The sequence below is a fragment of the Chrysemys picta genome, chromosome 22 (genome assembly GCF_011386835.1).
Source record: "Chrysemys picta bellii isolate R12L10 chromosome 22, ASM1138683v2, whole genome shotgun sequence".
Classification (NCBI taxonomy): Eukaryota; Metazoa; Chordata; order Testudines; family Emydidae; genus Chrysemys; species Chrysemys picta.
Window position 1 is genome coordinate 20,021,406 of NC_088812.1, and position 27,571 is coordinate 20,048,976.

Here is a 27,571-nt window from a genome sequence, read left to right on the forward strand (position 1 = left end):
AATTCTGACTTGCATCACCTCTGTGGCTCTGTCTACACAATAAAGGCCTGTTTTAAAACTTGCTCACTAACCCATTTTCACACCCAAGGTGGCCAGGGCAGGCCATAGCTTTATCGTGCATTGGCTGGGCAAGATGATCCCTACAGGGAGCCTAGACATCACTTAATTCTCCCTATGGGTGCCAGCAGGATGGGAGCAATACCTATACCCTTGTGCCCTGGACTTGACCATGACTGGTTCAGCACGTGTTGGAGGCCGTGTGGTCTTATTTATACAAGACTTCTGAAAGCTGTGAGTCAACTCCTGACAGCTCCTGGGTGCCAAACACTTTGCACCCCATGCTAGACAGGCCTGCGAGAGCAGGGTCAGGGGATGCTGCTCAGAGGAGAACAGGTTTTTGAGATGCTTCCCTTCCCTGAACACAGGAGTGGCCATTCTTGGGCCCATCTTACCCGGCAGCCGAACCCAGAACCCACCTAAGTTCCCTGTAAGCTGCGTGGCCACGCAGCTGGGCGGAGTCCTCTCTCCCTGCTGTAGCCCCAGAGCACCCTCCTGCACCCCAAACCCCTCATCCCTGGCCCCACTCCAGAGCTCACAACCCCAGTCAGAGCCCCCCCACATACCTCAACCCTCTGTGCCAGCCCTGAGCCCCTCATCCCCGGCCCTACCCCAGAGCCTGCACCCCAACCCTCTGCCCCAGTCCTGAGCCCCTCATCCCGGTTCCACCCCAGAGTCCGCACTCCCAACTGGAGCCTTCACCTCCCCCACCCCAACCCTCTGGGGGTGAATGGCAGCAGGAAGCGCACAGGGCTGTGAAAACATCCGGAGAGAGTGAGACCCCAAACTACAGCGGATGTCAAACAGGGGGGCTCCCTTTGCAGTTTTGGTTTATTTGGACCCCAAACATTCACAATCCTGGCTGTTTGAACCCCAGCCCCAGAGCTATCCATTACAGATGGTCCCTGCGTGTGTAGCTCAGCCCCTGCAGAAGAGTTTCCATCTATTGATCTCAAAACACTTCACTGGATTGTCCTCTCCATGCTACAGAGGAGGAGGGACTCACTTGAAGTCACACAGCCACGCACTGGCAGAGCTGGGAACAGAATCCAGGTCACCCCATTCTCAGCCTGGTGCTTTAACCAGTGGACAGCGCTGCCCCAAGCATGGCTGGGGCTCAGAAATACGCTGAAGCTTCTGCAAGATGCTGGTGCCAGAGCAAGTGGAGAAGGCTCATCTGCTCCCTTTGTTCTACCCTCCTCCCCTGAAATGTCCCCTCACGTGGCTGGAAAAGCTGCCCACACTAGCGCTCTATGCAGGAATCTCTCCTTTTCCTGCACAATGTTCCTCTGGGCTGGAGCCGAGCGGAGCTCACTGTGACCTGGAAAGATCTGAGGTTTGGTTACACACAAAGGAGGAGGACAGAAACAATGAACTGAGCAGGGGAGGGGAGGACAAGATGGGAACAAAGCAAAACATTAGGAGGAAATAAATCTCATTAATCCTTCCTAGGGGAGAGGCAGAAGAAGATGGTATCCAGAATAGGGCTGAACTAACAGGGATTGAGTTCTGCAGCCATATAGCGCCTCCTGCCCCAAAGGAATTGCAGCACCCAGCACTGAAATGCAGCCTCCTCTGGGGTGGAAAGTGGCAGCTGCTTAAACAGCCACTCAGGGAGCCACAACTCAGCCATGGTGTCAGAGGGCTCAGTTCACCCCGTGAAGCCGGACAAACTGCATTCACTTACACCAGCCCTGAATTTAGCCCTGGGACAGGACATGAAGCCGGATGTTGAATCTGGGGAGATGTTGGACCTTGGCCAGGCTCCCAGGTTAAGGCCCCAGCTCTGCTCTCTTTAACAGCCTTAGTGTTTCAGTGTGCAGTATGGACTGCAGAGTCCGTGTGCAGGCACTGACCAGTGCAGACTGGAGGGCCAGAGAGACCCATAAGGTGTGTCTGTGTCCAGAAGCCTCCATAAAGAACCCGCGTATGTTCATTACATTCAAGCCTTGTCTCTTGTTTCCTGCTGGGGGCACTACAACACCAGAGCTCGGGGGCAAGGCTGCCAGCCTGGGGCTCTGGCTGCTTTAAACCAGTGTGGCCGGTGCGGTGCCATTCCCCACACTCATCAGATCACAAAGCCAATTGACAGCACCTACACCACTTGTGGCCCCTCAGCTCTAGGGCACCAGCTCCAATCCAGCCCAGGGCCTTTACCTTCATGGCTGTTCAGTGCCTTGAAGTGAGTTGTGATGGGTCTCAACCTGGTTCTGCCACACACCATCTATCACCACAGCCAGCACCAACAGGCAGAGAGGCCATGGGCTGAACACACCTCAGGGTCCCAGCTGGAGAGGACATGTCACCAGCACCGGGGTGAGGCTCCAAGTGGAGCTGTGAGTGCTCCTACCTGGGCTGTCTATACTCTGCTACAGTTCAAACTCCAGACTCCTTCACCTAATGAGCACGTGACATGGGCGCTGGGTTCTATGGGAACATTTGCTCGATTCCTAAGTCACTGATGGGCGCAAAAGGACCAAGCGCAGCATTAATTAGCACCGGTTCCCAAAGCAAAAGGTGGCGGCAGCAGCCTTTCCTGCTCATCACTTGGAGAAAGCAAACCTGGGACAGTGGCTTGTGTTGCAAATCAGAGCATTCACCTTGGCAGTAAGCCAGGGGCCAGCACTGAGCCAGCAGCACATTAGCATGCATTAGCATGTGCTCGCTGGTTGGCCGCTGGAATGGGTGTGCAGAGCCTGGGGGCAGGGCTGTGCTCCCCACACTGTGCATGTTGGCTCAGTTGCTCAAAGGATCATGCGCTGGGTGCAGGGCAGGGATTGGTGCCTGGTGTGGGGCTGGCTCTGGGGTTCCCACAGCCTGGTGCCAAAGCAGTTATTCGGGGCCCCAGGCAAATCTACCTGTCTGTCCCCAGAGACACCCCAATCTATCTAACGGTTTTATCCTGCTGCCCACCAGCATAGTGTCTGTGTGCCTTCTATGTATGATCAATAGGAGCAGCCAAGTCCCTAGAAGACATCATGGCGTCTCTGGCTCCTCGGGCAGGGGTCAGAGCTCTGCTTGGGGTAGGGTGTTTGGTTTGGTTTTTGGGGGGAGGGATGTTCCCCTGGAAACCCAGCCAATGAAATAACCTGGCTCTGAGAGAGCAGGGATGGGGGTGCAGGGCAAACAGGGAGCAGCAGGAGAACCCCCATGGAATGGCATTCACAGCTGGCTGCAGCAGGAGCCAGCCAGGGCACTACATGTGAAGGGACTGTAATTGGTGGACACCACAACGGGGGCCCGAGTCTGCGCAGAACCTGTGGGGGAGCAGCAGAGATGGGGCAGAGGTTGTACAGAGGGGTCCCAGTGAGACACAAACTCATGAGCCTGGCCTGGAAACCAGCAAACTCCTGTTTGGCTCTAGAAGAGACTGGGAGGGCACCCTGGGTACAGGGCCTGAGGAGCCCTCTGCTGGACTATCCCCTCCTACCCAGGAGCCAAACAGGAACCGCTATTGTTTTACTTTAAATCATAATTGTTTAAAGCCGCTGGCCCAAGGGGATTTCCCCTCCCTATCAGCTCTAGTCCAATGCCCTTCGCTCAGCCACGGCTGAGTCATTGGTGGGACCCACCGGGCCTAACGCTTACAGGGTCTGGCAAATTGAACCTGCGAATTGTAGTTTGCCTGGTGCACGACTAGTACTGTAGAGATCTGGTTACCCCAGCACCAGCGGCTGTAACAATGACCGTAGTATTGACCAGCAGCTTTCACACCTCTACAGCAAAAACACCTCTTTGTGAGTCCACGCCAGGGAGACTGAGGATTGAGAAATGTGACGTGCCAGCCCCTCGCTGCAGAGCCGGGACAGCCCAGCAAGGGGCTCCCACTGCATCCACATCTCAGCCCCTGGGATACAGGACCACATCATCACCTCCCAAAGTTCCAAATCCCAGCAAACTGACGCACCCCCTTCTCTCTTCATCCTTGACTAACAGCAGGCCCCACCCCCTCTCATCACCATCACTACCAGGGGGATATTGTCTCCAACCAAGCCCCTCCCTGGACTCACCTCTCCACTGGCTGAACCTTACAGTTTCAGTGCAATTCAAAGCTAATTCTTCTAGCATCAACTTTCAAATGGACATTGGGATTTGAGTGACACAGAGGCTCAAATAATGGATCCTGCTTCCCAACCTTTAACCTCCACCCTACCCCAACAGCTATGCCGGTGCCCCTCAGTCCCAACTCAGAGACGCCTGCTAACCCAGTCCTGGGCCGCCCACCTGCCATGCACATGGCTCTGCCAGTGCCCCTCGGTCCTGACCTGCAGCCCTGGGCTCCCCTCTCCACAACTCTGCCGTGCCCCTCCATTGTGACCTATGTTCTCGAGCCCCTGGCAGATGAGCTGGGCTGATGTTGCACCTTTTTAGGGTCATGCTCCTGCTATCACTAGGTGACTGTGGGATCATGGGTTGCTGCTGGGAAGAATGGGACCCCAGCACATCAGGGAAGGCTCGCTCCTAAGGAGCTGGAGAAGCAGGGAGGAGCTGATGGCTCCATGTCTCTCCCATATCCCCGGGGCTTCCCCTTCCCTCTCCAGCCCTGCTACCTGCTCAAGAGCCAGAAGGCAGTGGGAGGAGCATGAAACAGGCTGTGACAGCCCTGGAGGGACCATGGGGGCTCATGAGCTGCAGGAATGTAGAGAGGGAGCAGCCAGCCTCTGATGCCCCCAGAGGGAAGGGAGCTCCCACCCTCCAGGCAGGGTCAGGATGGACCCGAGTAGAGTCAGAAGCCAGGGCAGCAAGAAGGAGGCTTCGTGGCAGGCAGGGCCTCTCCTCCCTCTGCACAGAGCTGCTCACCCCAGCACCCCCATGGCCATCTGGAGGTCTGGGTATGTTGGGCCTCAAGCAAAGCCCCGATCTAGCCCCACTCCAGCCTCTGGAGGGTCTGGAATGTGGAGCCAGGCCTGGGGCTGGGTCCAAACACTGCCCTGGGCCCATCTTGGGGGGGTGGGGTCATTTTTCTATCCCTCTGTGAGTGGGAGGGACTGGGGGAAACGGGCAGCTCCACTAACCCACCCTCTGCCAGTGGCCAGTCAAAATCCAGACCAAGAGAGAGATTTATTTTAGGAACCTCACATTCCTCACTGCAAAGTCCTTATGCAAAAAGCAACCCTGAAATGCAGCCACTTCTGTGGTGGAGGATGACAGCACAGCAGCCTCCGTGGGGATTTCTGGCCAATAACCTCATTTCGACCATGTTCTAGCAGAGCAGACCTGGACCTCTGTTGTTTTAAGCACACATGGAGCAAACGGTATGAACCACCTGGCATCTACACAGCGAGAAGGGAGGACTCTCACCCCCGATGCTCTGGCACTCAGGCATCCTCTCCTGCACCAGCTCCTGAGAAGGACCGGCATCTGGGCAGGGAAAGCCCTGGCAGCTCAATTGAGGGGCCGTGGCCTGGCTGTGCCTGGGCTCAGCACCACTGGACTGGGAGGAAAATTTGGCTGAGGCATCATGGCTCCATTGCCCAGGCAGGAGACAAAGCCAATCCCAATAACTCCTCAACCCAGCAGGGAGATCCCACTCAGGCCCCTGGCTCTCCCAGCAAGCACCAGCTCCTCCCCCGCAATGAGTCACTGCCTTTGGCTTTCCTGGTCGATTTGCTCCTCACAGACCTTGGGAGACTCCTGATTTGAGTCTCTGTTGTGAATGTTCAGAACCAGGGGTCAAACTGGGAAAAAAGCTATCTGTTATGCCCCAGGCTTCGCCCACAAACTAGGCTCCATCCCCTCAAGATGCCCATGAGACCCTGCACAGGGCCATCCTTCCATTACATGATCGTCTTCCCCCTTCACCAGCTGCTTTGATCAGTAGTGAACAGTGCTGACATTTAAACCATCATCATTACTCTCCAGAGTCAACATCCTTGGGAAGGAACAGGGTCAGTTCACACAGTGTGACCGTACCAGGGTCTCTGTAGACTCAGACAGACAGTGCTGCATTGCTGACGCTCATGTCACACTTCCGAGGGCATCTCGTAGCCATAAGGGCTAAAGACTTCATTCTGCTTTTGAGGAGAAGCTCGGGAAGGCAGCCCCCAGGAGAGTCTCACATCCCCCAAAAGTGCTGTGAATTGGCCCGGGATGGCCCTGGCGCAGGATTCATCCACCCAAGGGGGCTGACCACTTGGAGCCGGACTCCCAGCATCACACCAGCTTCATCACCCACCCTGCCCTGTGTCCCTCGGCTGATGCTCTCAGACACTGTAGTTCCCAGCATGAACGCACAGTGCCTGGGAGGTTTGCACAGATGCATGCTGGTGCCTCAATGCATGAGGCTGGGTTACCTGGCACGGCACTGCTGACCCCATTGGGTGCCTGGCGGCCCACACAGCCCAGCCACAGCCACACACAGCACTCACTGAACACGTCCGCAGCACATATGCCCCCATGGTACGGCACAGACAGCAGCTCCAGATGTTTCCTATCAACCGACTGGACAGGCCCTGGATTATCCAGTGTTCCCCTCCCTGCTGCTCAGTAGGTCCTGCCCCTGCCTCATTCTGCCCAAGCCTAACCCCACGCTCTGCCCAACCCCCTGCTTCCCTCCTCCTCTTCCTAAACAGCCACTCAGTCCCCTGCTCCTGGAAAGCCTCCTACCTGCTGGCCCCCAACAGGCTGCCTCCTGACCCTCCCAACCCCCCCGCCCATGGCCTGCTCCCCTCCAGCCCAAGAGAGGGACTTTGCAGCTCCCCTTGCTCGGCCAGCTGCCTCTGAACTGTGTGAGCTCAGGGGCTCCCTTGGGGTTAAAGAGGAGAGTTTAGGGGGCCAAGTGCCTCTCCCCACGCAGCACAGTGTCGATTGCCTAGTGAGAAGTGACCTGTCTCAGCAACAAAACTCTGCAAAAGTGAATGAATGGATCATGGAAAGTGTGATGACAAGGACAATGCTCCAGCCTCCCCAGGGCCCCTGGCCAGGCCTTCGGCATCCAGCACCTTCCATTGCTGGTGGTTCCGCACTCTTGAAACTCTGAACCTTAGCGCTTTACAAACATCCATGATCCCTGCCTGTGAGAGGTCACTGAACCCAATCTACAGACAGGGAAACTGAGGCATGGATAGGGGCTGGGACTTGTCCAGCGTCACAGAGAGAATCAGTGGCCAAGCCAGAATTAGAACCCACAAGTCCTGTCTCACAGGCCCTCCTGCTCTAACCCACTAGACCTTACTCCGCTCCCAAAGCTGGGACTAGAACCCAGGAGTCCTGCCTCCCATTCACTTCACTCAAGCCCACTAGACCTACTCAAAGGGGTGACTCGATCATAGTGTGTAGGTACCTACCTGGGGAACACATATTTAAAAATGGAATTCAGGGAAGTTCTACGCAGTAGTTCAGACTAGATGATCATTCCTCCTGGAAAGGACTCTCAGCCCAGACGGTGTGGAGGAGTTGGGAGGTGGAAGCTCCTGTTCCTAGCTCAGACAAAGCAGCTCTCCTACAGGATGGGTGAGGAAGGTGCCATTTCCACTGCTTCCCCCGGCCCTCCTCCCAGTGCATTACCCCCTGCATCAGTTTCACATTTATTTGCATATCCCCCAGCCTCCACCCCGGCTGCTGCTGGCGAGATCCTACAGCAGCTTCTCCGAGCCTCTCTGCAAATGAACTGTGCAGCAGTGACACAGATGGCGCCTGACAGCGTTTAGCTCCTCTGGGAAGTGACAGCAAGACACTCGGTGCTGAGACGGCCCATGTTTCACAATCCCACATCTTTGACACCCCAGTATCATCCTGCTGGTGGAACACAGGCCACAAAGATGCAGTGCTGGGGCTCCTGTCCCCAGAACCAAGAGGAAAGCACATGAGCTTCAGCCCTGGAACCTATTAAGATGCTCGGCCATGCAAGAGGAGAGCCACTGGACTGCACGGAGTTCCTGTAAAAGAAAATCTCCACTCCATTCTCATGGAAGGCAGGACTGGAAGGTCCCAGGGTGGTAACTACCGCCCAGCTGGGCTCTGTGCTGCCTGCCTGCCTGTCTGGGACCAGCCTTTGCAACTCCTCAAATGAACAGCAGTTCTGGGGTCAGAGCAGTTCCCTCTGCACCACACCTCCTATCCCTTCCCAGGTGAGATAGCCCCAGCTGAGCATGGCCAACGCCAGGCGTCTCCAAATCGTGAGACTGGCTCAAAAATCATGTTTGTTTGTTTTTAAATTAATGACTGCTGGCTTCTGTTTTGTTGCCTTCTGGTTCCAGAGCCTTTCACTTGTGCTTGGGTCACATTTTCAAGCTTTTCTCCACAACCAGGAGGGCCAGAAACTCATTGCTATTCTAGCCCTGGACTTTCCACACACAGTACTGCTAGTGCCCTCAATCCCAACCTGCAGCCCCTGCTATGCCACCCCAAGACTCCCCCCGTCAGCTCTGCTGGTGCCCCTCAGTCCTGACCCACAGCCCCCTGCTATCCCAGTCTGAGCTCTCCACACTCAGCGTTACTAATACACCCTAGTCCTCTCCTGACCTGGCCTTTGCCATTTCATTCCTGACGTCTTCCTTGACACACAATCCCACTGCTGTTCCAGCTCAAATGGGGACCGGCAGCCAAAGGACTGGGCCGCTGCTGCAAAGTAGTCACGTGAAGGCTGGCTGGTGCTAGGTTGATCTGATGCCATTAGCCCAGTGAACTGGGCCAGAGTTCAGGCCCCTACAGGTGGGCCCTCCGCCCCAGGGTGCTGACCCTGCCTGCACAATAATGCCATGCCAGCCCCGCCTCTGCCACCAGCTCCACTCTGTGCCCGCCCAGAACTCCCAAGGGGGCTGGACCTTGTCACCGAGCCCCGAGCCCCCACTGCTCAGCATGTTGTTAGGACAGGATGGATTAAAAATGCGAGCCAGAGCCTCTGCCTCGTCCCCGGGGCCAAGGTCTCGCCCTGGATCCCTGCCAGCAAGAGCCAAAACGGAGCGAACCTTGGAGTCTCAGCGAGGCAGGGGGCAGGGGTCGTGGGGGGAGGGGCAGAGCCACGTTCCGCACGTTACTATTCTAGACCCTGACCCTCGGCTCACCAGATGCCATTGCGCTGAGCTGGGCGCTGGCCCATGGCTGAGTCCAGCAGCGCGGGGCTGGCACGGGACAGCGAAGAGCCCGAGGCGTTCCCAGACGGCAGGGCCAGGTGCTGCTCCCCTCGGAGTCACTCGCCGCTCTGGGCTCACTCGGGCGCTGCTGAGACCGGCCCTGGGGGAGCCCGGGGCTGCTGCACTGTGCGGGCTGCTGCGGAGCTTCCGTGAAACCCTCCCCCCGCTCTCCGGGCAGCCCGGGGGAGGGGGAGGCGCTGAGAACAGCCGGGTCGGACCGTCCGGCCCGGCTGAGCCGCCGAGGGGAAGCACCAGTCATAGCTCACAGGCTGCGCTCGAGGGGAGCCTCCCTGGGGGGTAACACCCCCCCCACACACACACACACACCCGGCACAACACTCCGGACAACACCCCGAGACAACCCACACCACCACACCCCATCACACAGCCCCCCCACCACACCCCAAACAACACATACTACCACACCGGGACAACACCCCAGACAACCCACACCATCACACAGCCCCCATTACACCTGGCACAACACCCCCCTACTCGGCACTACACCTGGCACAACACCCCAGACAAGCCACACCACCACACATCATCACACAGCCCCCCAGCACACCCGGCACAACACCCCAGACAACCCACAACATCACACAACCCCCATTACACCTGGCACAACACCCCCCCCCAACCGGCACAACACCCCAGACAACCCCCCCACCACACATGCTGCATGATACTCTGACCCCAGTGCCCCCCACCACACACACACCGTCCCACTACACATCGCGACTCAAACCCCAGATCCCTCCACGGCGGCCCCCTCCCGTGCCCCCCAGGTATGTGGGTCCTGGCGGGGCAGCTCCTGCAGGCCGGGCAGGCTAGGGGTCCTTTCCCTGGCTCCGTCAGGCCGGTCCGAGTCTCCAGCCCTGTCCGGCTCCGCTGCCCCCCGCCCGGAAGCGCTGGCAGCCCCGGTCGCAGGAGGGTCCGTGCGCGCCCTGCCCGCTCTGCCGTGCCGCGCCCGGGAGCCCGCAGGGTCGCTCCCCGGGCGCATCGCCATGGAACCGGCCCCCGCAGAACAAAGCTCCGCTCCGGACCCACCTGCTCGGCTGCCTCCGGGTCCAGATGCGGCTCCAGCAGCGGGACGGTGAACTGGATCTTCCGGGGGCTGTTGGGCTCCATCGCCGGGGGCTCCAGCTCCGCTCTCCCAGAGACACCGGCAGGGAGAGAAGGACGCGCCCTGCGCTCGGCTCCCCTCCCTTCCCCGCGCCGCGCTGGCCCAGGTTGCCCCTGTCAGTCTTCGCTCAGTCCCGGAGCCTCCGCTCGGGGAGCTGGAGAAGCAGCCGGTGCCTATTGGCTGGTCTGGCGCGGGCCTCCGCCCCCTCCCCCTGACACACACACACACACATGCTTCCCGGTGCGTTAACCCTCCGCCTCCCAGCCAGCGGCAGCCACCCGAGGTGATGGGGCCCGCTCCTTACAATGGGTGGGGAATATGGTGCTGAGCGTCTCCGACTCGGACGCCCATCACCCGGGCGCGGGGCGCCCTGGCGCGGTGTAAGGAGCCTGGCGCGAGCAGACAGCGCAGACCCCGTCCCATGCTGGCGTGAGGGTGCAGGATGAGGCCCCCACTTCTGCCCGGTTCATCGGACGCTTCTTATGATCTCGGGATACAGAACCCGCAAGCTACCGGCGGAGCCGGCGGCCTGGCAAAGTGAGGACCAGGGCCCGGCTGCGGTGCAAAAGCTGGGGGGCAGAGCCCCAGAGTCGGGGGAAGCAGCTCCAGAACCGGGGGAACACCAGCCCCAGAACAGGGGAAACAGCAGCCCCAGAACTGCCCTGAGGAGCCAGGTGCCATTTTCGGACACATACTTTAAACGCCATTTCGGGTGGAGCCAATGTCTTTCGCTCAAATTTTTCTCCAAAAGGTTAGATTTTGTTTGAAATTCCACCAAATTATTTAAAAAAGCAAAGCAAGGGCCAAATACCCCCCCACACCAAAGCAAATGATGAACAGACGTTAGGTTGAACAAAACATTTCATTTAACCCAAAATGATTGGGGGGGGGGGGGCGGACGTTTTTGGTTTGGCCACCAAACCAAAACATCAATTATTCGCAACTCCCGCCAGCATCCTGGGACACCCCATCCAGGCCAGGCCAGGCCAGTCTGTTCTCTTCCAGCTCCTGTGCAGCCCCTGTCACCATGGTGCCCTGGCACCGTCCAGTTACAAGGCATGTGTGATTTCTCTCTCTCACCTGCTCCACAGGGGCAGAATTGTGTGTGTGGTGCCCCCCCCATGTCCCTGCCCAAACCCCTCCCCCACAACCTCCTGCCCAAAGAGATGGCCTCTGCTGCCTGCCTATGAAGGGCTATTTCAGGCCCAGAGTGGTGCTGGGGGAATCCAGAGCCTCCTGTCTCACACACACCTGCGAGAGCATCTGGACATTGGAGGCATCACAGAGAGGGAGAGGGCATCTCTTGGGCTGGCAGTTCCCAAGCCATCATGGCCTTTTTGGGCCAACAGAGCCCTGTCTGTGTGAGCTGGCGGAGCGTCAGGGAGCAGAGAGTCGTGGGCTGCAATTTGGGAAGTTAGGGTTAGATTCGTTCCCACATCCCTTTGAGTGAGCTTGTAAAGTGCTGCCTGGGTTTCAGTGGCTTTAATTCAGTTCCTGGGGCAGTGCCAGAGCTGGTGTACCCGGCCACAAGGCTAGTGAGGACCTGGAGCTTTGCCGCTTTACACCTGTTCAGCTGCTGGCCCCTTTTCTCACTGCGTGCAGGCAACATGTGCAGGGGGCTGGCTGGAACGTTCCTGGCTAACTGGGTTTTCACTGGAACGTGCTGTATGGCCGAAAGCATCGTGAAGACGTCTCAGAGGCCTGCTCAGCCCAGGGCTGCCACTCTCTGCTGAGGACAGAGAGCAGAATTGAACCTGACTTTCCCAGCAGAAAATAGACATTCTGACACAGCCCTGGTGTCATTAAAATTTTGGGAAGGTTTGGGGTTTAGACTAATCTGGCCAGTGACAGCGCACGGTGCCGCCCAGACAGGGCTCAGTCCTCTGGCCAGTGATGGCGCTCAGTGCTGCCCAGACAGGGCTCAGTCCTCCGGCCAGTGATGGCGCTCAGTGCTGCCCAGACAGGGCTCAGTCCTCCGGCCAGTGATGGCGCTCAGCGCTGCCCAGATGGGGCTCAGTCCTCCGCAGGGGCGGCTCTATGTTTTTTGCCGCCCCAAGCACGGCAGGCAGGTGGCTTTTGGCAGCACGCCTGCAGGAGGTCCACCGGTCCCGTGGCTTCAGCATACCAGCCGCCAAATTGCCGCCGAAGCCGCGGGACCGGCGGACCTCCCGCAAGCATGTCGCCAAAGGCAGCCTGACTGCCGCCCTCACGGCGACCGTCAGGCTGCCCCCCGCAGCTTGCCGCCCCAGGCACGCGCTTGGTGCGCTGGTGCCTGGAGCCACCCCTGGTCCTCCGGCCACCTAAACCAAAATGGAACCAGATTGCTGGCATGGAAAATTAAAAAGGTTGTAGGGGAGTTTTTAAACTAAGGGCTGGGGGAACGGATGTGGAGGAGTACATGATTTGGACAGAGATATTCCTTAAGGGAATTCCTTTAAGGGGTTTCTCTATATCCTACTAAAGAGGAGAGAATACAAGAATATAAAGTACAGGTAGGAACTGAAAAGAAACAGTCAAATTAAATGAGTTCCGTTCAGTTACATCACATGAAGGCAGACAACTAAATATTGACAGATTTTGTAAGTGTTGTATACAAATGCTAGAAGTCTAAATACTAAAGGATATTGATATAATAGGCATCACAGAAACTTGGTGGAACAATGATAATTATGGGGATATGGTAATACCAGGGTACAAAATATATAGGAATGACAGAGTAGGTTGTGCTGGTAGGGGAGTGGCACTATATGTGAAAGAAAGCATAGGGTCAAATAGAGTAAAAATCTTAAATGAATCAAACAGTACCATAGAATCTCTATGGATAGAAATTCTAGGCTTGAATAATAAAAGAATAGCAGTAGGAATATAGTACCGACCACCTGATCAGGATGGTGACTGTGAGATGCTCAGGGAGATTAGAGAGGGTACAAAACCAGAAAACCCAATAATAATGAGGAATTTCAACTATCCCCATATTGACTGGGAACAGGTCACTTCAGGATGGGATGCAAAGATAAAGTTTCTAGACACCATTAAATGACTGCTTCTTAGAGCAGCTAGTTCTGGAACCCACAAGTGGAGAGGCAATTCTTGATTTAGTCGTAAATGACACACAGGATCTGGGCCAAGAGGTGAATATAGCTGAACCACTCACTAAAGTGACCATAATGTAATTAAACATAACATCCTTGTAGCGGGGGGAAATAACAAAGAAACCCAACACAGTAGCATCTAACCATGGGCAACGGTTATCATAGGCTTGGGGAGGCTGTGCCTCCCCAAACAGCCAGGCGTGGCCCCACCCATGCTCCGCCCTCGGCCCCTCCCTCATGCTTCCGCTCAGCATGGCTCCAGTCTCCCAGGATGGCCCGGGCTTGGGCCGTGCAGCCTACCGTCCTGGCATTCCGGGCATAGGCACCAACTTTTCCCGGCACCGGTGGGTGCTCGCCCCCGGCCCCGCCCCCTTCCGCCCCCATTCTAACCCCTTCCCCAAAGTCCCCACCCCAACTCCACCCCCTCCCTGCCCCTACTGGACTCCTTCCCCAAATCCCCACCCAGCCGCGCCTCTTCCCGGAGCGCACCATGTTCCCCCTACTCCTCCCTCCCTCCCTCCCAGTGCTTGCCGCCACGAAACATCTGTTTTGCAGCAGCAAGCGGTGAGAGCTAGGGGGAGAAGTGGGGACACTCAGGGGAGGAGGCAGAAGTGAGCTGGGGTGGGGGGGCGGGGAGCTGCCGGTGGGTGCAGAGCACCCACCAATTTTTCCCTGGGGGTGCTCCAGCCCCGTAGCACCCACGGAGTCAGCGCCTATGGTTCCAGGGCTGCGGAGACTAGGGCCGCACTGCCCACCCTCCTGGAGCTCCAGGGCTGGGGAGATTGGGGTTGCACAGCTTGCCCTCCCAGTACTCCGGGGCTGGGGCGCTCTGGGGCTGGCTAGTGGGGGCTGCAGTGAGGGGGGGGGCTCTGGGCTCTGGCAGGGGGCATGGAAGGGGTGAGGCCTTGGGCAAAAGGGGCAGGGCTGGGGCTAGCCCCTCCAGCCAGCATGCATCTAACCAGGGCCGGCTCTAACTTTTTTGCTGCCCCAAGCAGCAAAAAAAAAGCGCCGCCCCGCCGAGCCCCCCCCCGCCGAGCAGCGCGCCCCGCCCCACGCCTCCCCCCCCCGCCGAGCGCCGCGCCGCCGGAGCCCGTCCCCCACCGCTGAGCGCCGCACCGCTGGAACCTCCCCCCGCCGAGCTCCGCGCCCCGCACCCCCCCCAGCTGAGCGCCGCACCGCGCCGCTGGAGTGCCCCCCCCCGCCGAGTGCCGCGCCGCCGGAACCCCCCCGAGTGCCGCGCCCCGCGCCGCCCCCCCGCCAAGCGCCGCGCCGCCAGAGCGCCCCCCCCCGTGGAATGCCACGCGGCGCCGCGCTGCCCCCCGCCACCCCAAGATTGGCCGCCCCTTACCAGGTGACGCCCCAAGCATGTGCTTGGTTGCCTGGTGCCTGGAGCTGGCCCTGCATCTAACGGTAAAAAAGGAACTACACAAAAACGAGAAAGCTAGTTAAACGGAAACTAAAAGGAACAGTCACAAGAGTGAAATGCCTGCAAGCTGCATGGAAACTATTTAAAACACTGTAGGGTGACCAGACCGCAAGGGTGAAAAATCAGGACAGGGAGTGGGAGGTAATAGGAGGCTATATAAGAAAAAGACCCAAAAATCGAGACTGTCCCTATAAAATCGGGACATCTGGTCACCCTAAAACACTGTAATAGAGGCAGAAAGAAAATGTATACCCCAAATAAAAAACAAATAGTAAGAGGACCAAAAAAATGCCACCATGGCTAAACAACAGAGTGAAAGAGGCCATTAGAGGCAAAAAGGCATGCTTTAAAAATTGGAAGTCAAATGCTACTGAAGAAAATAGAAAGGAGCATAAACTCTGGCATGTCGAAGTGTAAAAGCATAATTAGGCAGGGCCGGCCAAAAGAAAAGAACAACTACCATAAGACATGAAAACTAACAGCAATTTTTTTTAAGTACATCAGAAGCAGGAAGCCTGCCGAACAATCAGTGGGGCCCCTAGATGATTGAGGTGCTAAAGGAGCAGGGAAAGAAGACAAGGCCTTTGCAGAGAAGCTAAATGAATTCTTTATATCCATCTTCCCTGCAGAGGATGTGAGGGAGATTTCCAGACCTGAGCCAGTCTTTTTAGATGACAGATCTGAGGAGCTGTCCCACATTGAGGTGGCAGTAAAGGAGGCTTTGGAACAAATTGATAAATTAAACAGTAATAAGCCACGAGGGCCAGATGGCAGGGCTGTAACTAGGGCGGGGTGAGAAGGGCAACCGCCCAGTGCGCAGAGCCAGCAGCGGTGCAAAAAAGGGGCAGTGCAACGGCAGCTCCCCCGCAGGTTTGGACCCAGCAGTGTCAGCCAGAGTCCATGAGTGCAGTTTGAGGGGGGTATTGCCCCCCAACAGATGCCCGGAGGCAGGAGCAGAGGAGGAAGTCAGGAGTTGCTTCTCCTGCCTCTGCAGCTGGCTGCTGCCTCCTGGGTCCTAGTGCTAGTTGTCTTCACCTTCTATGTGTGCTGGGCCGATGTCCCATCATGTTTTCTGTACAATGGTGAGTGGTGCCCACGGGGGGATAGGACAGGGAAAGGGGGGCAGTGGTGGGGGATATGGGGGAAAGGGGGAAGTGGCAGGGGGATGGGAGAGGGCAAGGGGAAGAGAAGGGATAGGGGAATGGGGCAGAGAGATGTGGGTGTGGGGGGAGAGAGGGGATGTGGGAGTGGGTAAGGGGGATGGGGAAGAGAAGGGGATAGGGGATAGGGGAATATGAGGGAAGCAGGAGCCCCACATGCAGCAGGGCAGAAGCAGCAGCTGGGGCTCCCCCATTAAGCCAGCCCATTCCCCACATCACTGGCAGCCCATCTCCAGTAGATACCCCTGCCGCAGGTACCCCCTCCAGCACTCCTCAAATGCTCCCTCTATCTCCTCCTCCTTCCAGCAGTGTCCTCTATTTGAGAACTTGAAATTTGGTAACCCTAGGGGTTGCTCCATTCTCAAGGCCTTGGTTTCCGGAGCTGGCAGGAGCGAGTCTGCAGCTGCCTACTCCCAGCATGAGTGTGGGAGAGTGTACCAGCTGCAATGGCAGCTCCCTGGGTGGTAAGAGGGGTGTGACTGGGCTGCTGAGAGGCAGGTGCCCAAGGAGAATGAGTACTCCTGGCCCATCCACTTTTTGCCACCCCTCCTCCCCCATTCCCCTTAGGCCCCGCCCCCCGGACAGGCTGGCAGCTGGAGTCTGGGCAGCTCTGGGGAGCCGGAGACCCGCCACCTGCCCAGGGTGGGGGTGGGGTCTGAGAGCAGCCCCCGGCTTTGTGTCCCTGCCCACCAGGCTTCCTGCCCAGGGCAGGTGGAGGGTCTGCGGCTCCTGAGATCTGCCTGCACAGCTCTTACCATCACCAGGCTGCGGCTCCAAGGCCACGCCCCCTGGCCAGAGCCGAATTGGGATAAGAGCTGTGCTTGCAGCTATGGGGAGTCGTGGACCCTTCATTTGCCCTGGGTGTGGGGAACCTGGGGGCGGAGCCTCAGGGGCAAGGGGGCGGGGCCACAGAGGGGCAGGGGCCCCTGCCCCCCCCCACTTTTGAGAAGGCTCCGCTGCCCCTGCTCAGTCCTCTGGCCAGCGATGTTACTCGGCTGAGCAGCCGTCCTCTGGCCAGCGATGGTAGTTGGCGCTGCCCACACCGGGCTCAGTATCTCAAAAGTGGTCTGTGATTTGGGTGTCTCTGTTTTTGGGCACCCAGCTTGAGGTGCCCAAAGTCAATTTTGATGGCAATAATCACTCCTTATTGTTGACTCCTTGAGAGCAGGAGTCCGCTGAAGACTATTGCCGGAGAGGAGATTAAAGACAATCTAGGCATGGCGCAATATCTCAATGAATATTTTGCGTCGGTGTTTAATGAGGCCAATGAAGGGATTAGGGATACTAGCACCATTACAGAGGGGCGTTCGGGATGGGGGATTACCGTATCCGAGGTAGAAACAAAACTTGAACGCCTTAATGGGGCTAAGTCGGGAGGACCGGACGATCTTCATCCGAGAATATTGAAGGAATTGGCGCGGGAAATAGCGGGCCCGTTAGCGATAATATTTAATGAATCTGTAAACTCGGGGGTGGTCCCGTTAGACTGGAGAATAGCTAATGTGGTTCCTATTTTCAAAAAAGGGAAAAAAAGTGATCCGGGTAACTACAGGCCTGTTAGTTTAACATCTGTAGTGTGCAAGGTGTTAGAGAAAATTTTGAAGGAGAAATTAGTTGAGGACCTGGAGGGTAGTGGCAATTGCGATAATTTACAACATGGTTTTACGAAGGGCAGATCGTGCCAAACGAATCTGATCTCCTTCTTTGAGAAGGTAACGGATTTATTAGATAAGGGAAATGCGGTGGACCTAATATACCTGGATTTCAGTAAAGCGTTTGATACTGTACCCCATGAGGAATTATTGGTTAAACTAAAAAACATGGGGATCGATTTGAAAATCCAGAGATGGATAAGGAATTGGTTAATGGGGAGAATGCAGCGGGTCGTATTGAAGGGTGAACTGTCAGGTTGGAGGGAGGTTACCAGTGGAGTTCCCCAAGGTTCGGTTTTGGGACCCATTTTATTTAATCTATTTATAACTGACCTCGGAACCGATTGCAGGAGTAGGCTGGTAAAGTTTGCGGATGATACGAAGGTGGGAGGCGTTGTAAATTCGGAAGAGGATAGGGATATCCTGCAGGGAGACTTGAATGAGCTTATGAATTGGAGTGTCAGAAATAGGATGAAATTTAATAGTGAAAAGTGTAAGGTGATGCATTTGGGGATGACCAATAACAATTTTAGTTACAAGATGGGGACGCATTGGTTAGAAGTAACGGAAGAGGAGAAGGACCTAGGGGTCCTTGTAGACCGCAGGATGACTATGAGTCGACAGTGTGACGTGGCGGTGAAAAAAGCCAATGCTGTCTTGGGATGCATTAGGCGAGGTATATCTAGTAGGGATAAGGAGGTCCTGCTTCCGTTGTACAAGGCGCTGGTGAGACCTCATTTGGAGTACTGTGTGCAGTTCTGGTCTCCCATGTTTAAAAAAGATGAACTCAAACTGGAACGGGTGCAGAGAAGGGCCACTAGGATGATCAGAGGAATGGAAAACCTGTCGTATGAAAGGAGACTAGAGGAGCTTGGGTTGTTTAGTCTGACCAAGCGAAGGCTGAGGGGTGATATGATTGCTATCTTTAAATATATTAGAGGGATTAATACAAGGGAGGGAGATGAATTATTCCAGCTTAGTACTAACGTGGATACGAGAACGAATGGATATAAACTGGCCGTGGGGAAGTTCAGGCTTGAAATTAGACGAAGGTTTCTGACCGTTAGAGGGGTGAAATATTGGAACGGCCTTCCGAGGAAAACGGTGGGGGCGAGGGACTTGTCTGGCTTTAAGATTAAGTTAGATAAGTTTATGGAGGGAATGGTTTAATGGTAAAACATAGTTGTCAAGGAAAACCAAGCAATGGTAGGTAAATAGCATAATGGCTAAAAGGGGTCAGGATGGAGACTCTTGCCTATATGCTTGGGGTCTTACTGATCGCCATATTTGGGGTCGGGAAGGAATTTTCCTCCAGGGCAGATTGGCTGAGCCTCTGGAGGTTTTTCGCCTTCCTCCGCAGCATGGGGCAGGGATCTCTAGCAGGAGGGTCTCTGCCGATTGAGGTCACTAATAACAGGATTGGGGACTTCAGCAGCAGAGTCCAGGGAAGGGGCGGGGATGGTTTTATGGCCTGCAGCGTGCAGGGGGTCAGACCAGATGATCATAATGGTCCCTTCTGACCTTAAAGTCTATGAGTCTATGAGTCTATGAGCAGAACCTGTCAGTGGGTGGGTGTGCTGGTTACATGTACCCGCAGATCATTCTATCTGACAGCAGAGCTGAGCCCAGTGCCCGGCCTGCTGCGTGAGTAGGGAATCCAAGTGCTGCCTCACTCTGCCTTTTTTTTGCTGCTGCCCCTCGAGGAGGGAGAGAAAAACACCAGCATGGCTGAGTGGTCCACTGCCTCCATCTCCTCCAATGAGGGGGAGGGAGGGTAGCCCAGAAGGGACTTGCTCCTATTACGGATATTCCAGGCTACACTGCTGCTGTATCATGCAGTCTCACTGTATTATCACCCTTTTTCCTTGGGCTCCTTTTTGTGCCCTCCTTGTGGAAGTCCCATTTTCAGTAGCTGGTGTCTTCCTGTCCCCCTTAAGAATCCCTCCAGGGTTGACAGCAAGCCAGCACAGGCCTCTAGAAGTGCAGTCAGTCCCTGCAACACAGACATGGCCCCTGCAGTTGCCTCTCTGGCCTTGTCTGCAGAGACAGATCATAACCACCTTACACACGTCACTGAGAGATACTCTGACTTGGACAAGGTCACACAGAGTTTTGTAGCAGAGCTAGGAATTGAACCTGGATTGAGGCAGTCCCAGCCCACCCCCAGTCCCTCTTCCTCTTCAGACCCTTGCGGTAAGCAGCATCTTCTGATTGTCTTTCCCTTGCCTACAGGCCCCCCAGCCCACTTTGCAGCCTCACAAGCTTTCCCATGCAGTGTAGTTTGAACTTTCATTCAAGTCCTGTAGTAGAAGGCTGCTGATTGCTGGCCGGTGGAGGCGGAGGCGGCGGGGAGGAGGAGGGGGGCTGCTTAACATGTGTCTCCCTGCATGTGAAAAGGGAACTTCTAACACGCAGCTCTGGGCTGTGCTGGTGCTCTCTCCCTGCTTTGATCCTCAGTGAGCATCAGCTGTGCCCGGAACCAGGCAAACAGCTGTGTGACGCTCCCCACCACAGGGAGGCCCTGGCTGGCATCTTATTCATCACTCTAGATTGCACAACCCTTCCCATCTCTGCTGCTCCCAGCCAGGCCCTGCAGTGGGAGGACTCTCATCTCTGCCCAGGGGGGTGGGGAGGGGCTAAAGGGTCTCTTCTGCAATGGAAAGCAATTGTTTCCTCCCCGAACTGAACAACGATCATAATAAGGCACATGTCATTGGCAGATCTCAAAGCACTTTACAAAGGAGGTCATATTATTTATCCCCATTTCACAGATGAGGAAACAGAGGCAGTGCATTGTCCAAGGATACACAGCAAACCAGTCGCAGAACTGGGAATAGAATCCAGGTCTCCTGAGTCCAGTGCTCTATGCACTAGGTCACACTGCCACCCACAGGGGGTGAGCACACTGCCTCTGCTTTGTGTCTGCCCCTACCAGACTAAGAGTAAGTGATTCAGCCAGAGTCCCTATCTGGGCTCCTCCATTGCCCAGCCAGCACGCCGCTGAGAGTGGTGAGCGGGAGACAAGCCAACCCCATGTGTAGGAATAGTGGGAATAAAGATGGTCTTTCACATGCCAGAGTTTATACATTATCCTTGAATATTCCCAGCTCTGCCACTGATGCATTTGGGTGGCCTTGAGCCAGTCACTTTTTCGCCCAGTGCCTCAGTTTCTTTGTCTATACAGTGGGTTTAATGTAATAGTTTCATAGAGTTTAAGGCCAGAAGGGACCATTAGATCTCTAGTTTGAGCCCCTGTGTAGCACAGGCCATTACATTCCACCCAGTTATGCCTGTATGGAGCCCAATAACTTGGGTTAGGCTAAAGAATTTCAGTCCTCAGGAGATTAAACTGTTGCACGCACCAGGCAGAGAACAGGAGAAACCGATGTGCCACCAGTGCCTGAGGCCCCTGCAATGGTAGGGAGTTGAAGAGATGGGATATGCCCAGACATTCGCTGCACCATGCTATGGAGAAAGGTGACCTCCCCCCTCCCCGGTCCCTGCCAATCTGACCTGGGTGAAAATTCCTTCCTCACCCCAAATCTGAACACTATCAGTGTGACCTTGAGCATATGAGGAAGACCAACCAGCCAGGCATCTAGACGGAGGATTGTCTGGATCAGCTCAGAGCACTGGTCCATTCCATCTGGTGCCCGTTCTCCAGCTGGGGCCAATCCCTGATGCTTCAGACTGAGGAAGATGAAAACAAAAACCTAACTCTAGAATACATCTGACCAGTTGTGTATGGAAAAGAAATTCCTTCCTGCCTCCTGGAGGAGACTGGCTGAATCCCTGAAGCATGAGATTGGATTGTAGTGAGGGTCTTAAATGTTGCAAACATGTTGAGGGAAATGCAGACAAACAATCTAGTTCTCCCCATAGCCCATGAAGTGTTGTATTAATTTAGATGGAATTAGGGTGACCAGATGTCACGATGTTATAGATACAGTCCCGATTTTGGGGTCTTTTTCTTATATAGGCTCCTATTACCCCCCACTCCCTATCCTGATTTTTCACATTTGCTGTCTGGTCACCCTAGATGGAATCTATGGGCCCAAAGAGCAGGGCCGGCTCCAGGGTTTTGGCCGCCCCAAGCAGTCAAAAAAAAAAAAAAAAAAAAAGCCGTGATCGCGATCTGCGGCGGTAATTCGGCGGGAGGTCCTTCGCTCCAAGTGGGAGTGAGGGACCATCTGCCGAATTGCCGCCGAATACCTGGATGTGCCGCCCCTCTCCGGAGCGGCCGCCCCAAGCACCTGCTTGCCAGGCTGGTGCCTGGAGCCGGCCCTGCCAAAGAGTCAAAGGTGTTAATATAACCCCGTCACTGTTCAATGTTCAAGAGTGTTAAACAAGGTTCAGAGGTTGGTATACAGAGACCTCAGCCTGCTCAGTGCCATGGCAAACACACCATTTTGAATCCTTTTAACCTTTTACCAAAGTTACAGAAAAGAAAGAAAAACAGTGAAAGCCTTTGAAATATGCAGTATTAATAAGCTTTTCATTGTAACAACATCCCTTGTTACTTTCCCAGTTAGCTGTAGAGAGTTTTTAAAGGAAAAATAAACTTTTGTCTGACAGTCTCTTAAATTGTATCAAAGAGGGTAATAACTGTCCTTTTTGGGGAAAAGAGAAGAAATAAGTTGAGCTGGGCTGGAGCTGTCATTGCTGCTGTTGTTCAAGTCCAATCCTGGTTCCTACAACACAAACACACGCAAAAGGGGGAGAGAAAAGAACAGCAAAGATAGAAACTTGCCACCAAGTTAAAGAAGTATGGGCTGGATGAATGGACTGTAAGGTGGATAGAAAGCTGGCTAGATCGTCGGGCTCAACGGGTAGTGATCAATGGCTCCATGTCTAGTTGGCAGCCGGTTTCAAGTGGAGTGCCCCAAGGGTCGGTCCTGGGGCCGGTTTTGTTTAATATCTTTATTAATGATCTGGAGGATGGTGTGGACTGCACTCTCAGCAAGTTTGCAGATGACACTAAACTAGGAGGCGTGGTAGATACACTAGAGGGTAGGGATCGGATACAGAGGGACCTAGACAAATTAGAGGATTGGGCAGAAAAAAACCTGATGAGGTTCAACAAGGACAAGTGCAGAGTCCTGCACTTAGGACGGAAGAATCCCATGCACTGCTACAGACTAGGGACCGAATGGCTAGGTAGCAGTTCTGCTGAAAAGGACCTAGGGGTCACAGTGGACGAGAAGCTGAATATGAGTCAACAGTGTGCTCTTGTTGCCAAGAAGGCTAACGGCATTTTGGGCTGTATAAGTAGGGGCATTGCCAGCAGATCGAGGAACGTGATCGTTCCCCTTTATTCGACATTGGTGAGGCCTCATCTGGAATACTGTGTCCAGTTTTGGGCCCCACACTACAAGAAGGATGTGGAAAAATTGGAAAGAGTCCAGCGGAGGGCAACAAAAATGATTAGGGGTCTGGAGCATATGACTTATGAGGAGAGGCTGAGAGAACTGGGATTGTTTAGTCTCCAGAAGAGAAGAATGAGGGGGGATTTGATAGCAGCCTTCAACTACCTGAAGGGGGGTTCCAAAGAGGATGGAGCTCGGCTGTTCTCAGTGGTGGCAGATGACAGAACAAGGAGCAATGGTCTCAAGTTGCGGTGGGGGAAGTCCAGGTTGGATATCAGGAAAAACTATTTCACTAGGAGGGTGGTGAAACACTGGAATGCGTTACCTAGGGAGGTGGTGGAGTCTCCTTCCTTGGAGGTTTTTAAGGCCCGGCTTGACAAAGCCCCGGCTGGGATGATTTAGCTGGGAATTGGTCCTGCTTTGAGCAGGGGGTTGGACTAGATGACCTCTTGAGGTCCCTTCCAACTCTGATATTCTATGATTCTATGAAAATGCAGCTTCTGTCTCTGAAGTTGACTTTCATTTGCAACCTCACTGCTGGAAAAACCCAGGCCCAGCACATGGTCTTATCAGCTGTTCTGAGACCTGGCAAACCTGCACTAGCATCAGCCTGTTTAGGACACTGCTTTCAGCTGCCTTTGTCTGGTCACAGGCTCACAGCAGTGTTGCAAAATCTGCAGTCTTGGTGGCTAAGCCAGACTCTTATTAGATAGACAAAATGGAGAAAAAAAGAAATAAGGGTGGGGAGGGGAAGAAAAAGGACATATTTGGGGAGTGGGGAGGAGACAAAGTGTCACATCCCAGGTGGTGTTTGGGAGTCAGCTGGAGCTAGTGAAGGTGGTCGTGTCATCTGGCTCCGGCTCTCTGTCCCAGTCTGATCAGAACGTCTCTGAGGATCAGGATGACAAAGGTGCAGGGTCCCAGGAGATGAGGGGCAGCCGTGATGGTGCAGCTCACTCCAGCTGCCAATTTTTCTCCCAGTCTCTTTCTTTCAGGACCCAAAAGGGAGTGATGGGTGGAATAGCCCATCCCTTCATCACTTGGGCCACCAATTAGGCCTAATTTCTGACACACCAATTTTGGTTAATTGATTTCTGTCTGGTCCTCTACTCCTCTTCTTTGCCAGTCATAATCTTAACACAGTCCATGAGTTATATCAGGAGGCCTTTTTGTTTATACTAATGCAGTCTGTCCATCTTGTTTTTGCACCTTTTCCCATCAATAGTTGTTGTTACAGGTTATTGTGACATGCCATGAATGTTCACTCACTTCTCACAGCTGAACTCACAGTTAGAGCAAATTTGTAGGGGATTCACAGACTCCAAGGCCCTGCTAAATTATCCATAATGCAAAGTAATGTGCAGAGATAACAGGTGCTCAATGACTACAATATGAGCAGAGTACAAATGCCTACACACCTAAGAAAGATAGATCCAATTCCCGCTGAGATAGATAGACAGATGGATAGATAGATTAGATGTGTATGGGGATAGATAGAAGATGTTTTGTAGGGTTTAATTCATTAGTGTGCTGTAAGATCCTTGTATGGGGGCGACTATAGAAGGGCAAAGGTTTATGATCAACATTTTCAAACTCAGACATTTAAATCCACTATTGGGAGCCTAAATAAATGGCTTGTTTTTTAAAGGTGCTGAGCAGCACCCACCGCTCCTATTGCCTTCGGTGGGGGTTGAGGGTGCAGATCAGGGGTAAATCAGACTAGTGTTTCAGACGCATAGATCAGGATTTCAGTCTAAGTTCAGGCACCCACGTTAGAAAACTTTCATCAAGATTTTCAGATTTGAGCTCCACCAACAGTAGCCCCCCAGGGCAACAGAGACTGGGTTTCAATTAAAGTATCTAACTGCAGCTTTTCAGCTTAAGAGGTGCAGAAGACCTGCAATGGATAAATGACTGCCTCCTGCTATTCTCCAGATGTCTGGGGCTCTGGCAGGAGACTGGAAGTTCAGCCAGAATCCTCCAAATAGATCTAGCAGCAACTGGTGGCAGCTGAAAAAGTGTCACAGTGGAAATGAACCATCACTCTTTCTTCTTTATTATTCGTAGCACCTCCAGACCCCGGCATGGGTACAATGTGCTAGGGGCTGCACACATACATACTGGAAGGTCCCTGGCCCAGAGACTTGTCTGAAGAAGCAAAAGAAGCACCAGGTATTGAGGGTGATGTTAAAGACTGATGGAAGAAGATCAGTCTGAACTGAATGCTTTGTCTCCTGCACCGCTCCATTGGAATCACCAGAGCAGGGCTGATTTCCACCAGCCCGGGATCTGTCCCAGATATAACAATGGACGAATCCAAGGATAACTCTATCACCAAAAAAATGACACTTGAATGTCAGATTCTTTACCCACATGCTATAAAGTGCATAAACACGGGGACAGCTCCTCTGCTGGTGTAAACGTGTGCAGCTCCCCTCATTTCATGGACCTGCTGATTTGTACCACCTGAGGCTCTGGCCCTGTCAATCTTCCTGTGACAGAACTGAGGATGCCCGCTAAGACCTGTGCAATGGCTACTAAAGGATGGAGCGCTGGGTGAGGTGTTAAGGGGAAGAGTCAGAGGGAGAGGGGTCAGATTCCAGGTAAAGCGGGGTTTGTGTCCCCCATGAATGGGCTGGGATCACTTGGTTCCACTACAGTTCACAGGCTCATGTTCTTTGCTATGCATGAGTGTACAGGGGACCTCCAGGGATCTGTAGATCCATCGGTGAGCCCCAGGGCATCAGGAGTTTTAGGATGTTGTGATAAATGAAGGTGTGTGTGTGGGGGGGTAGCTCCCTTTTATGGATACCCAGCCAGCCAGTTAGCTATAAAATTCCTCTTAGTAGCTGTTCTCTACTTGCTTTTACCTGTAAAGGGTTAACAAGTCCACAGGTAAAAGGAAAGGAGTGGGCACCTGACCAAAAGAGCGATTGGGAGGGCTAGAACTTTTTAAAATTGGGGGGGGGGGGAATTCCCTTTGTCTGTGTGTTGTGGTTCTCTGAAAGAGGGGACAGAGCAGTACAGGGCTGAAGCTATGCTGTAAAAAGCTTTAAAACCAAGTATGAAAAAGCATCAAATCATAGCTCAACCCTACTTATCTGAAACCCCAAATATGTAAGTAATCAAGGAATGTTTAGAAAGACACAATTAGGGTTATTTCTTTTATTTCTTATTGGCTTGTGGACTCCTTTGTGCTAACCCCAGATGCTTTTTATTTTGCTTGTAGCCTTTAAGCTGGACCTCAAGGTTATTCTTGATGTTTAAATTTTGTAAGTGAGTTTTTTAAATCTAGCAAAAGCCTAAGTTCCAGATGTATTTTCTTTCTTTTTGTTTTTAATAAAATTTACTTTTTTTAAGAACAGGATTGGAATTTTGGTGTCCTAAGAGGTTTGTGCACATGTTGTTTAATTAGTTGGTGGCAACAGCTGATTTCCATTGTTTTTCTTTCTCAGCTTTTCTCCAGAGGGGGGTGAAAGGCCTTGAGGGTACCCTACAAGAAGAAATTCTCAAGTGCACTTTTCTGGTTTCAGAAGGGTTTTAGCATTTGCGTGGTGGCAGCATCTACCCATCCAAGGTCAGAGAGAAACTGTAACCTTGGGAGTTTAATACAAGCCTGGAGTGGCCAGTATTAATTTTTAGAATCCTTGTGAGCCCCCACCTTCTGCACTCGAAGTGCCAGAGTGGGGGATCTGCCTTGACAGATGTCATTGGATTTGTCCATTGCTGTGCATAGCTCCCCAGTTGTGTAAATCAGCCCCACACCAGTGAAATCCATCTCCCCAGGCAGTTCTATTTGGTATCTGTCAGCAGCGGTTCTCCTGTTTCCAAAGTTCCCAGCCATTCAGTCAGGAAGCAGAAACAGAACTACATGGCTTAGGTGACCGATCACAGAACACGAATAGCGAACGTTCGAAGAAGGCGGTTTGCGATTGACCCACAGTCAGGCTGAAGATTGAGCATCCAAACCATTTGGCAAATACTGACACGGAATAACCCTGATCCCTGGCTTTGGCTTTTGGCCTTTGCACACCCCCGATCCCAAGGTCCCTGGTGTCTATAGAGCAACCCCAGGGCTGTTCTAACCAAGCCCATCTTGTAACAGCAGCACCCTCTCCTGCCCCAGCACACCCCCAGCTAAACTAATCTGTGATTCTGGGAGCCCCTCAATACCAATTGGTAGAGGGCCCCTTATACTGTAACTCACATCTGGCCTGACATCCTCATTACCCCAACACACTGTTGTCATAATCTGTAGTTAAAAGGTGTCATACAAGGTATTCTATATAAACTTGTGACATGCTGGTCCCAAAAATCATTGTGTGATGTACGTTTGGGGTGTCTACCAAGAATTGCAGATGTGTGCTGGACATATGTTCTTAAAATGTGTTTGGCAGGCTGTGACGTTCCCCTCTGGTGTTATCCGGACCGGTGATCTGCTAGGCCACTCCAATCCTTGACTCTGGGAGCCAGCCTTACCCTGCTGTGCTGTGAGAACCCCCACTCCGGGGCTGTTCATGCACAGCCTCTGGCATGTAACTGCTCCCAGCTACTTGTGACCGAATGATACCAGCCTATATCTCTGGTCCCAGACAAAACTCTAGGAACCTCTGTCTTG

At 53.9% G+C, this 27,571-nt stretch overlaps 1 protein-coding gene and 1 long non-coding RNA gene across 3 annotated transcripts in view; one reads left to right on the top strand and one right to left on the bottom strand.

The window, feature by feature from the left end:
- PPP1R1A (protein phosphatase 1 regulatory inhibitor subunit 1A) overlaps window positions 1-10,463 on the bottom strand; it is a 69,284-nt gene extending 58,821 nt beyond the window's left edge. The window contains exon 1 of one of the 2 annotated variants that reach the window (XM_005296034.5): window positions 10,182-10,463. In XM_005296034.5, the coding sequence (XP_005296091.1) occupies window positions 10,182-10,262 (81 nt within the window). In that variant the 5' untranslated portion in view covers window positions 10,263-10,463. The remainder of the gene's footprint in view (window positions 1-10,181) is intronic. The other variant, XM_042858933.2, reaches the window with a different exon arrangement.
- Window positions 10,464-10,529: 66 nt separating this feature from the next.
- On the top strand, window positions 10,530-26,315 carry LOC135977081 (uncharacterized). The gene is made up of 2 exons (XR_010594435.1): window positions 10,530-11,008; window positions 25,021-26,315. It is a non-coding gene; the product is annotated as an uncharacterized LOC135977081 (long non-coding RNA).
- The last annotated feature ends 1,256 nt before the right edge of the window (window positions 26,316-27,571 follow it).